General features: G+C 34.5%; 2 protein-coding genes across 2 annotated transcripts; both read right to left on the bottom strand.

Annotated features, from left to right (window-relative positions):
- Positions 1–257: 257 nt before the first annotated feature.
- Positions 258–2,149, bottom strand: LOC112013225 (uncharacterized protein At4g28440). Its single transcript, XM_024045609.2, is given in 3 exon segments — positions 258–638; positions 1,700–1,729; positions 1,732–2,149. Coding segments are annotated over 3 exon segments (468 nt in total). The 5' UTR covers positions 1,979–2,149; the 3' UTR covers positions 258–447.
- Positions 2,150–3,782: 1,633 nt separating this feature from the next.
- LOC112013261 (uncharacterized) lies at positions 3,783–9,117 on the bottom strand. The gene is made up of 6 exons (XM_024045655.2): positions 8,739–9,117; positions 5,353–5,508; positions 5,146–5,278; positions 4,908–4,947; positions 4,101–4,249; positions 3,783–4,012 (listed from the first exon to the last, which is right to left on the bottom strand). Exons 1-5 carry the CDS (start codon positions 9,003–9,005, stop codon positions 4,162–4,164), a joined length of 684 nt encoding a protein of 227 aa, XP_023901423.1. The 5' UTR covers positions 9,006–9,117; the 3' UTR covers positions 3,783–4,012; positions 4,101–4,161.
- Positions 9,118–13,229: the final 4,112 nt, after the last annotated feature.

Below are 13,229 nucleotides of genomic sequence, written 5' to 3'. Positions count from 1 at the left end.
GGGAATGTAGGTTAAAAAGTTATCAACAGTTCCCTCATATTATGACCATAAGTCCCATATAAACCCAAATAAGAAACACAAAATCACATTTGTAGTGAGACTGCAGCTTGATACCTCAGCAAAATAAAAATGGTAATCCAGAATTCTATGAAAAAATGTACAAGCAACCAAGTAAACACAAAATGAGCAGAAATGTATTGTTGACAACATGAAATTTCTATTCTGACCTGCATTGAAAATGTAAGATTTACTTGGTGTTTACCACAAAATCCATCATATTCCCAAATTCACAATTACTTGGTGTTCACCACAAAATATATTAGGGGCAAAAACAACTTCAGCAAGACTCGTGTACCACATATATAAAATTGCAACCCAGATAACAGTTCATTGCGAGGAAAAGAAATCAAACCCCTAATGCCAAAACATTGACTTCCATAGACACACTCACTCTTCAACGACATTAACTAATTCATACTCAACTAGAGAAAGATTGTTATCCTCCTTAACTTCAAAAGTAGCAGGTTCAGTGACTTCAACGCGTCCCCATTTATCAACTGCTAGCCTCATAGACCCTTTAAACATGTCAATCCTTGCATTCCGCAGAATCACAGTGGCACCTGGCGTCATCATATCAACTGCACATACATAAATCCCTCATTCAATAACAGATTATAATACATGAGAGCAATATTCTCAGAACCTTGTCAACAAACATCCATCACACAGCATTATATAGTGTTACTGCAACAAAAAAGCTAAAGCCAATGTAAGTGGCTGTCACGTAAACACTTATCCTAGATTCAGAATACTAATAGTGGTCCAAGACATATATTTTACTCAAATTAACAAAGTATGACTGTCTGAGTGACTGGAAAAGTAAGATACTCACTCAATTAATGAGTAAAATAAATGATACTAAACCAATTGAAAACTTTGAAGATTAACAGTCAGCCATTAAGTTGCACTAAGTGCTATTAATTAAAGGATTTTATCATTATCATGCCAAAACACAGATAGATAGGGTGAAACTTAAATCTCAAAACCCTTCCTCTTCCTGCAATTTCTCAGCAAAAAACAGAACACAATGACCAATATACATACACATAACTACACCTGTATATACATCAAACGTAGATGAATACATGCATGGTTTCAATCCAACAAAATCCCATAGTTGCATCAATGTCAGACCCCAAAAGAATTATAAACACAGCACCAGCCTGGTAATAGCTTTCCCAATTTTTCCAACCAAACACACTACAGATGCATTATTTGTAATTTCTACACAGCAATACACAGTTACTTTAAATTCCAGTTTACAGCTAGAGTTGCACCAATCCCAAAACATGAATTCCTTCCCTTTCTCCAACCTACCATAGCAACCAAAGACACCACCAAACACCACCAAAACAACCAAAGAACACTTTCAGAAACATACGCATACATAACCAAACCCCAATAGTCATTCAATAGAACCCCCAAAATCAATACCCAAAAACTACCAATATCTTCCCATTTCCCAAAACCCATCAACACCCAAAAAAAAAAAAAAACCCAGAATCAATTTTCCCAAACAAAGCAAAACCCATCACCCAAAACACCAAATTCATAAAAAATTCAACACAAACTCTCTAATCATCCAACACAAAGACCCATTAATTTAGAAAAAGTAAACTACAGAAAATGATCAATAAACCTTGGTCGTTGCGAGCAGTGAAGACAATGGTGCAGTCTCATCGCCGACGAGGCACTCGGCAATACGAGTGGGGTGGAGAGGGCGAGAGAGAAGCATGGTAGATCTGCCAGGCTTGTTGTTGTTGGTCGCCTTGACGGTCTTGGAGCTGACCACCTTCACAGTGAGCGTGTGACCTGAAGTACCAGGCTTCAACTGGTCAACCTTGATGAACACGGGCTTCCTCTTCGCTACAGCAGTATTATTAGTATTGTTGGTATTCCCTGTTGCCACTGTCGCCATTACTATGGTCCAAGAAGAAGCTCAAAAATGAAAAAACCCTAGGCAAAGTGAGAGAGTCTCTTCAGAACTTAACGAATAGGCAAAGGCAAAAGCAAAAGCAAAAGCAAAAATGCGGAGTTGAAGAACTTAGTGAAGAAGCTAAACCCTACGGTCCCTACCTATAAGCTTTTTTGAGGGAATATTGGGATTTAATTCCGGGTTTGGGCTAGAGTCTAGAGAAAGCCCTATTTGAAACTAGGCCCTAACTATAACCTTTTTCTTAGCCAAAATATTTTTACAAAGAAACAAGGAAGACAATTTAATAGCATTGGGAATTTGGGATAATTTATATTACTTGTCCTCCCATCAGGAGTATTATTACATTTTTTTTTTTCAATTTATAGCATTAGTTCTTGATGAATACTGTATTTTTTATCATCAACCACAACACTAAATCACCAACTAACTTTTTGTGTAAGCATAAATTGATCTCTAAATCTTTTATTCAATTTATCATTTGGGCAAATTGAAACCCAAAAAAAAAAAAAGTGTTAGGATTTCTCTTTAGAAATCATGATTTTTCATCTTTTAATTAACCATTATCATTGCTAAATTGTAGAGTTTTACTTTATATAAGGTTTAAACAAATAGATTGAGATCAAGTGCAATTGCTCTCAATGACCAGATTGAGAGCGCAACTTTCAATCTCAGCTATTAATAAAAATAAAAAAAGTATAAAAGTGAAGAAGTAAATTTTTTTTGTCAGAGTAGTTGCACATGGTGCAAGGGTATTGCACCAAATCTTGTCCTAAATGAGTACTCATATTGAACAGATAAGATTTGATCATTTGATTTTTACACCAATGTTCTTGTTTTTTACAAGAGAAGTGCTATGTCTATAACATTTTTCACAACAAATCTTAGATAGTAAGTTGATATTGGTTCTAATTTAAACCTACCACTAAAATTACTTTTTTGCCAACTGTAACAACCACTAACAACCTATCACTTATAATATGTTGTGAAAATAGAAAATATGAAATATATCATATAAACCACTTGGGATAATGTGAGTGGATCAATATCATCAAAACAAGCCTATTTTGGTTATGCGCTCTTCACATATCAGGTTTCACAAATTGCATTCTAAGCTGTTGCATCAATAAGTTTTGCCATAGCCCCTTCTCATGTTTGCATTGTTCTCGTTCTAACAAAGTTCATTTTCTTCCTTTAAATTGTCAAAATAGAAGTTGTTTTTCTTCTACTTAAAGACTCTTGTTATTCACTTATTTGCGCATCATGAGCGGCACCCAACAAAAGTATGACTCAAGCTACAAGGCTGTTGGCATTATTATGAACATTGTTTTTACACTAAAACTAAAATGATGTTTTGTTAGCTAGGGTACAATTACTCAACAAACTTTGTGCATAAGGACACTCAAAGCATATGATTGCTTCTGTTAATCTGGCACACAATCCTGGTGTAAAAAACCTACTTTCAAAGACTTCAATTAATAGCTCATTATTGAATATACATCTGTTAGTTATCCATCAAAGGCTGTACCAAGAACTCAGTTCAAAGAAAATCCTCTTGAGTAGTTAATCAAAATTTGTGCTGTATCACTTGAACAATACATCTGGCTTGTTAAACCAAGAGATTCTCAAAAAAAAAAAAGAAAAAAGAAAAAAGGCTTCTTAAACCAAGTAATCGCCAGATATTTATTGCCATAATTTATTTGTAACATTTTTTATTAAGTAAATGATAGATAATATAGATTCATATGGAATACCAAACCAAACGAAAAGACAGATTTCTGGTACACCATGAAAAAAATGGGAACACCATATTGCCACTTCTATATATTTTAGTTAATGTACTCACAATCACAAGCAGGAGCCTATCCTGAAGATCTAGAGGTTCATAAATTCGCTAGGACAAATCATTTAAAAAACTTTAATTTAAAATTTGTAGCAAATGAAAATGGAGAAGGATTAAAACCACTGCTTCCAATTCACATGCTTACTGCAAGAACAGATTTCAGGTCAAAAATTGACCTACAAAAAAAAAGAAAAAAGAATTCACATCAAAACCCAATAGTAATTTTTACAAATCCAGAAAAGGAGAATAAATATGAGAAAATACCTGATGGTCCAAATTCCATCTGCTGAAAATAAATCATTAATTAAACTCTTGTACGTATGAATTACTTGCTCATGGTCGAAGACAAACAGAAGTTCCAGAATATTGAGCCCAAGCACATGAAAGCCACACGGGCTTGAAGAGGCACTACCCTGTAAAGATGTCATATACATATCCAGGGCATGTAAAGCTTGATGTTCCAACCAAAAAGGTACTAACTAATCGTAATGAGGGAAATAGACAAAGTCAGTGCTAGAGGACTATGTTCTCTGAAAAAATGATTCATTAAATGAACCAGTGCAAATATATGAAATTGATACATCCAGAGCATTTCAAATCATTGTATTTAGTTTTGAGTTTCAACTTCCGCTTCACTTCAGAAGTTGTCTTGACTAGCGAAGCATCCAGCAAGCAATTGATTCTACTAGTTAGGATAAAGAGTTTTTGAAATCTTTGATTCTTTTCTCTCCAAGCTGAACCTTGGAAACCTAGGAAATGAATAAAAAAACAGAAAAATGAACCTAGAAATACAACATTGTTGTTCCCAATACTGGCCACAAAACCACTAGTTGATAAGTGAGAGCTGTTTGCTTTTCATGACATTTTAAGTAAGAATTTATGCACTCCTTGAACAAGAAAAGATTTGCTTGCTGGGTGTCAATTCAAATGCCTTTTTTGTTTTTCTATTCTCCCAAAACCTTTTTCAGAGAACGCAAAGAACTAATTCCATTTTCAAATCCCAGGGCATTTCATAATCATAAGTACTTATTAGGAGGGGGAAGCACAAAAAGAAAAGATGTAAAAGCGTACCCAAAATTCAATGCACTGACAGGGATCCAGAATCTAAATCCTGCATAGAAATCAAAAAAGAAAATCAATTTACATTATTATTGGAAATTACACATGCTCAGGTCTTACACACTAGTCTCACCCTCTACCTCGTTTTTACAAGGAGGAGATGCCATTTGAGCTAGAGCCCATTGGTGAAATCTGGACCACATTATCAAGCCAATGTAAACATTATGTCAAAGATTTTTTTTTTTTTTACCAAAAAGTAATGTAGGAAGAGCATCTTTCTGGTATTTTTCTGGAAGCTGTGAGAGCTTCCCTTGCCATAAGTTGTTCCATGCAAAAACAACAGCAATCACAGTCGGACCAAGCACAATTTGGTTTAATACAATCTGCAAGTAAATAAAAGTTAGTTACACTAATTGAAATGCTGAATATGAAAAGTGAAAATTCAAATGTAGTACACCTTCAGTATTAGGTTCTCCACCGTTTGCTTAGGCAGAGCATAATCAAGATACTGGTACCATGCATAAGAACCAGGGCCATAGAAAAGAAACCCATAGGAAGTCATCCGCAGAGCACGGATCCAGTCATGGTCTGAAAGGAGGGTCCACATTACATCCTAAAGGAAAGCGTTTGGTTAAAGATGAAACTCTGAACAGCCATATGCACCAATTAGATGCAAAGAGAACATAGCAAGAAACTATCTTAACATGTCATAGATTATATGCTTCCAACTAGATAAAACTATACTTAGCAAACCAGAAATGAAGAATGTGTCATGGATGGAAACTTTTCCAATATATGTACCTACTATGTTTGGGGTACTGGATTGATTGGTTAAGTGTTTAACTACAAAATCAAGACCACAGAGGTATCAATCACAGTGGAAGTGTCAAATTGTGTTGTCCTCACAACCACTTTCCCAATCTACACTATCTTTTAACTGGGTTCATTCTATAAAGGTCTTATTCTAGCATTTGTGATGATGATATTACTAATGAGAGGGAATGATGCAGGGTGGAAGCGTGTATGGGCTCTGATATCAATTTTGATGTAAAATCTTTATGAACACAGCCCTGAATTAGATTTCTTGATGAGATCTTGAAAGGTTCTTGAATAAGGATTGATGTTTAAGGGTTAAGGTAAACAAAAGTTTGAATCCTGAATATGTTAAAACAGGGAACAAAACAAGAAATAACATAGATACAACACTAGCAATCATACCTAGGTTTTCCAAAGCAATCACACTTAGGTAGGATAAGGCAATTACACCCTCAAAGTTTAAAATAAGCTGCTAAAATTATATTAAATTCAGTCTCTCTATCAATATTATTGACTACAATAAAGCCTTCATATAGGCTATTGTTAAATCCTTTCCTCAAAGGAGTACAACTCTAAATAACCAATTCCTAGAACGATTAGGTTTACTAATAACAAACAAAAGGATTTAAGAACTTCTGAATAAAATAGGAAAAGGACTCAAAATATAAAATAAGATTCATGGGCCTTTGGTACAACCAAAGAGAGCCCATTCCAGAAATTATTCTAGTAAACTTAATTAAAACTGATCCAACAACTTTCTAACATAAAAAACTCAACATTGAAGACTCAATAATAATTAAGTAAACTTTGAAAGGTGTCAAAAAAGCCCCATATCAAAAATAGAGCACAAAAAATATTGAATTTGATATTCAATAATGTTTTTCCTCAAACTCTTTGCTATCTGCATCAGGGATGTTCTCAATTAAATATACTTGGTTTACTATAGAGACAAATCTTCCCAGAGGTCCATGAATTCTCTGGTTTGGAGAGATCATTTCACAACTAGACATAGTTTCATTCTGTGATTGGCTACAAAGGGAATATAGAGCAAATCCAGGTGTGTTCTCTGTAAGGAATAACAAAAAGAATACACAACTCCTCTCTTTTGAATGCAACTACTCTGAAAGAATATGGTCCGCAATTTTGTGTGGCGTTTGGTACAGGGTAATGTTTTAGGATTCCTAAGAATGTTTAAAGATTCCTATGTTTGGTTGCAAATCATGCTAGGGAATCAGATGCCAAGGGAATCTGGATTCCCCCCTTAAACCCCTCTCAGTAGGAATGTGGATTCCCTTTAAAACAGGTGGGAATCCAAATTCCTAGGTTTAAAGGAAATTATATTTTTTATAAATTGACAATTTTAATCCTTTTTTTTAAATGACTTGGTAGTTCACATTCAAATCTAAGGATAGAATGAGAAAAATAAATAATTCATTTAAGATTCCTGGGAATAAACCAAACATAGGAATAGCTACATTCTTAAGAATGTGATTCCTAGGAATCACATTCCTAGGAATTTGGATGCCAGGAGTAATATAGATTTCCCCGTACTAAACGCCACATTGGAGTTATGCTCTATTAGAAAAAATATTTTGGTTGGGAGCAGGAACTATTTTGGATGCAGCAGAGATTCAGAGGAAGTGGTTTGATTAATACAATAAGAACTGCTTTTGCTGCTGTGGTCTATCACTTTTGCATTTAGAGAAATAAAAGGATTAGGATTTTCAGAACTAAATATTCAACTGAGCAATCATTGACATGGCTTAATATATATTTTCCATGCATCATGGGGTTAAAGAATGTAAAAGGTATGGCTACTTATCAAAAAAATACAAAGAATGTAAAAAGGTATGGCTCAAAATAGAGTTTACTTTTTAGAATAACTTGGATCTTACTAAAACCTTCTAAAAAAGCCAGAAATGTCATGCTGCTTGATTTAGATGCTAAATAGTAAATATTAATGGCACCCTTAACAGATGTGAGTTTGGAGGTATTATAAGGGATCATGAGGGAAGAGTGCGCTTTGTTCTTATAGAATTGCTGAAGACCGAAAAACTGGTTTTGTGTCATGAATAGATTGGATTAACCATATCAGAGGAGAAGCAACTAAGGTGACTTTTAATAGCTACAGACTCTCAAGTGGCTACAAGCATCCTAGCTGTGGTCCTTCACATTTGCAACTGTTAATTAGAAAAATTATGCTTTTGTTCTCTAGCTTTAATACATCATGTATATTTTTTGTATTTCAATTGTTACATCAAGCAATACCACTAAGCTACTCTTGGCACATCATGTATAAGATAGACAAGAAATATGTTTTGCTATTTTTTTTTCCAGTTTTAGTAATGAGATGCAAAAAAGTTGAAATTTTGTTACCCCATTACCTTTCCCTTTTTTTTTTTTTTTGTGGATAATTCAATAGTAACAACAGCAAGGGAAAGGGATATGAACCTTAGACATCCCCGTTGGAAACACTAAGGGGAGCTAGTTGAGCTATAAGGCTCTTAGCAATTACCCCATTACATTCTTATTGAAGTTATGGGCTTGATTTTGTGATTAGTAAGTTACACATGCAGCCAGTGGGTATTGACTGCAAGGCAAGGAGCTGCCACAGTTGAGCTAGAGCACATTGGCTTGAGGTTATGGGCTTGATTGATAAGGATTTTAAGGCTCAAATCTTTTGCCTTTCAGAGCAACCAAACAGACCACACAATAGCCATTTTGTGGTTCATCTGACAGACTCAAAAGCTTATTAAACAAAAATTCCAACAGAGAACCAAAAGGGCAAAGAGAACTCCAAACAAAACAAAAATTCAATACATCAAAATTCAGAAAATTGTTAATTATTTCTACTTTCAGATAAACACTTCCATTGGCACTCAAACAGAGGACAACAAACACAGAACTCTCAAAAGTTTCAAACTTCACACTTCTTTTTCCCCTCATTTTCTCAGCAACCAAACACAGCATAACAAAAAAATAAAAGGGAAAACAAAGAAAAAGGAGCAGCTTTGAGTTTCCACTGACCTTAGTGAGAGCATTGGATTCAAAGTTCAAAGGCTCTCGCTTAGTCCACCGCTCCCTGAGCTGAGCGATGGTGTCGCCGGCGAGAGCGAGCGAGCCAGCCGTGACGGCTTGCTTCAATGGAAACCGGTAACCGGCTCTGCCAGTTGCCGCTGCGGAATCGGAGGATTTGGATTTGGATTTGGATTTGGATTCGGGTTTTTTGGGTCTTTTTCTGAAGAGATGGTTTGAGTTCCAGAGCCCGCCAAGGCCTCCACCCAAAGCCTCCATTTCTGAAACCACAAAAACAAAAACAACAGATTTTCAAAAACAAATTGCACTTCTTTATTTATTCCTCTGCTTTCGCCTTTAGTTGACTCCTCAAGATGGAAAAGTGTTTTTGATGATTTTTATGCATTAAACGATTTGTAGTACAGCTCTTATTTTATTAAATGAATGAGTTGTTGACTGTAGTACATGCAGTTTTCACCAACTTGTTAATTAATATTTAACGACTTGTAGTATAGATTTAAAATAAATAAATAAATAATGCCATTTAAAAATTATTTTTGATAATAGAAAATTGTTGTAGACTTTTTCTTGTGGTGAGCCTTTCCCAGTTCCCTCACAAAACTTGGATGAATTCAAAGTACCTAAAAGGCAAAAACTTCCTGCAAGTCCCAAGTCCCAAGTCCCAAAATATTTTGTAAAGGTAGAGACTAGAGAGCTCATCAAGAATTGGAGATTGGGCTTTTAAAATAAAATAATAATAATAATACCTTTAAAAATTATTTGATAAAATCATAAAATAGCATTTTTAAAGTTAATTTGTCTTATGATATTTTTCTTAAACTCGTATTTCTGAAGAGACGAGTTCCATCTGGTTATGCTGAAGAGGCAAGTTTAATTACTTTAATTTGTCTCATGGGGAGATGAGCTAAGGAAAAGCTTATTTTGCAAAATAATCTTACAACAATACTATTTTAATAAGTAATTTTAAAATTCTAATCTTATTATTTAACAAAAATGGCCTTGGTAGTTGGGAAGAGAGGACCCTTTCCATATTAGAAAACTTCATCCTATATGTGGGGGCAGTTATTTTCTCCTTTAAGGAAAAGGGGGGTACGCTTCGGCCGAGTAGACCAAGACAGAGAAAAGATGGAGTCTCCACCAAAATTTTGTTTAGAAACCATAAAATAGTGCCTTTACGTGGAACGATTGATCTTACTACTAGAGTATGGGTTCGGAGTTTAGGTATGGGGATAGGAAGGTGTTAGGCACCCAACTTCACTCGACCTGTGGGTTAGCTTCCAATCACTATGTTTTACGTCTTAATCTCATTAAAGGCTCATTCAATATTGTTATCTATACTCTCACACACACACACACACACACACACACACACACTAGCTTACAAGCAATTAATATGGCATCAATCATTCCAATACCCTAACATACATCTATCATGACAACTCATATCAAACCTAGTATACATTTATCATACATATCATATCATTTTATCCAAGGCAACCAACAAACAAGATATCATAAGGGCAGAAACATAGACATGACAGTAAGGTATTAACATCAAATATAATTCAAACATCTAAACATAGTATCCAAGTGTCAAACAAACATATTCATGTTGTTCATCATCCAAAATGCATATTCATGTGAATGCATAACTTGCCTCACTTACCTTCCTACATCACAACACTTATGCATTAATGGATGGACATGTGAATGCACGTTTATGGCAAAACAAAGAAGACATTAAAAGGAAACCCTAATCTAACATATGAAGAACAAACAACAAGTAAATAGAGAGACAGAGACTCAAAAACATAAAAAAGGGTCAAAACATAGGCATATTACATGAAAGAAATAAAGAAACAGAAGCAGAAAATTTAGATTAGGGTTTCTGGGCATGAGTATGCGTGCGCATACATAAGCTTGCGTACGTGGGCTAGTTGTATGTGTACGGAGGCAGAAGCATGCGCATGCATACATGCCTCAAACCCTAACCCAAAAACTAAAATGTAGAAAAACAGAACATTAACTTAAAACAAAGAAACTAACAACCTAAACATGCTTCTAATATATATATACATATATATAAACCTACACAAACAACAAAGATATCCAAAACAAAATTTATTTCTAAACATGCATTGGATCTAACAATAGACAAGAACAACACTTAACACATTAAAACATGTTCATCAAAATATCCAATCATTCAACTCTCCAATCAAACCATGATGAGACACAACAAAACAAAATTAAACAAAGCAAAACATATTTCTAAGAATATATAACATATAAATCAATTAAGAACAACAAGAACACAAAATATAAAAAACCCTAATCAAGGAAAATCCATGAAGAGAGACTCACCTTGCTATGGAACACAACTTAGTTGATATTTAACCGGCCTACACAACAAGATTTAATGAGATAAACAAAGGAATCAAAGTATTCAATAGTTCATAGGTAAACACAATTCAAAAATAAAAATATTTTGAAAAGGTTTTGAGAAATCCCCTTAAGAACTAGTTTTTGCCTCAGTTTTTGAACTAGAAAAAGGTTTTGAATTTCTGTAAAAAAACGTGGTGGGTACTGCCCTAAGGTTTTTGAGAGAGAAAATAATGTTTAGAAAGCAAAGAGGCACTCTTTCTATCTAGGATTTTGATTGGAGACATAAAATGAGTATTTATAAGTTAAAATTAGGGGTTTTGGGGGTTTTTTAGACGTCTTTGGACGTTCCCAAGGGTCTTAGGGGCCGACTCACATCAAATAATGATGTTTTGGGCCCTTAAAATTGAAGTTTTGAAATGTGGCCTACGTATGCAGGTGCGTGCATGCGCACACATGAATGATTCATGCATATGCATGCGTTCACAAAAACCCTAATCTGACAGCTTTAATGGCACAACTTCAAATAGTCATAACTCACTCAATATAAATCTAAATTAGGAAAAATTTGTGTTCAAATTGAAGCCTAGGACGTCTACTTTCCAATGAAACAAACCTTACTAAAAAATATCTTTATGGATCAAAAGTATGGTTGAAATAGTGAGAAAATGTCATTTTTCAGTATCATTTTTAAAGCAATTGAACACTTTTGAGTTGTGATTACTTCCAAACTGTCAAAATAACTTCAATTGCCTTTTGTAGACATGTCAAGCTCATCATTGGAATAGGGGACTAAAATTTATTAACGGGTACAAAATGCGGTGTTTACACCATAACCTCGGGGAGTAATGATTATCTTGTAAATCATATATATGCATGCCTTTCATAATATGTGAACCCCACATGTTATGAGATGGTGATGGATATATTGGATTAGGCAGCCGAATAATTGGATTTGGCCATTAGTAAATGATCAAGAGTAGTGTTTATTACACACAAACTAGTCTCATTCAGTGAATCAAAAAACAAGAATTGCACAAACTAGTCCCCTGCAATCAAAATGGAAGTTTCTATGAAAACTGAAAACCAATGAGGGACTTAAATTTTTTCTCTGCATATAGCCTTGGACAGTCTACCAACTACCTAGTGAGTTCTCAAAGAGTTAAATTTGCTTATCTGAGAATAGCCTCGTACGGTCTACCAACTTTTAAGTTCAGGAAAAGCTTAAATTGCTTCTCTGGAAATAACCTGTGAGCACAAAAATGCAGATAGAGGATGAGTCCTAATGCAGATAGAGGATGCAGATAGAGCATCTTTTCTTCAAATGTGGCACGTTAAAAAACCAAATGGTGTAAATAAATTTAATATCAGACGGACGGAAGGACAAAATTAATATCTTTAAAATTTTTCAGAGATGGAATTGTACCTTTATAATTTGAGAGATGAATATTTAACTTAGAGCAAATTTTGAGAACAAAAAGTATATTTTAGCCTCGTTGTTCTTAGAGTGAAAATTCTTCCCATGCTTATTTGTAGATTTTCCTTTTCTTCACTACGCTGGCTCTATGTAACAACTTGGTGAGAATCTTAGACTGCATTGGATAAGTCTAACCAAAGGGTTTTTATTTATTTATTTATTTATTATTATTTTTTTTTTACAAGTATAAAATATGTTTATCCTCAGGGTTTGGGCCTCAGATCACAGAAATCACTTTCTCAGTTCATCTTCGTTTGCATTAGCCAAATCAAGTTATAGGTACACAAGTACGTGTGATTTGTTGGATGTGGACGGGTGTTGCATGATAAACAAATTCACACTTATTAGTTAGTCCTTTATTTGATTTATCTAACAATTCTTCATGCACTATCCCCAAAAAGCTTGATGTGCTAATGAGGTGCTAATGAGTCCTTATGCCAATTCATTCACTTTATCCTTTGTTTATTCAAATCCAATTGGAATATAGTGAGTTGATGGGAGAACAATTACAAGTACCTTTTTTTTTAATGAATGAATTACAAGTACTTCAAGTGCAATTTAATGTTCAATTTAATGTTCCTCTTTTCGGACATCATCAACAGACGGAATGAGAGATTGAATCA

Source organism: Quercus suber, unplaced genomic scaffold (genome assembly GCF_002906115.3).
Source record: "Quercus suber isolate HL8 unplaced genomic scaffold, Cork oak 2.0 scaffold_69, whole genome shotgun sequence".
Classification (NCBI taxonomy): Eukaryota; Viridiplantae; Streptophyta; class Magnoliopsida; order Fagales; family Fagaceae; genus Quercus; species Quercus suber.
The sequence above is the reverse complement of the archived record's forward strand: the minus strand, read 5'-3'. Positions and strand labels throughout refer to the sequence as shown.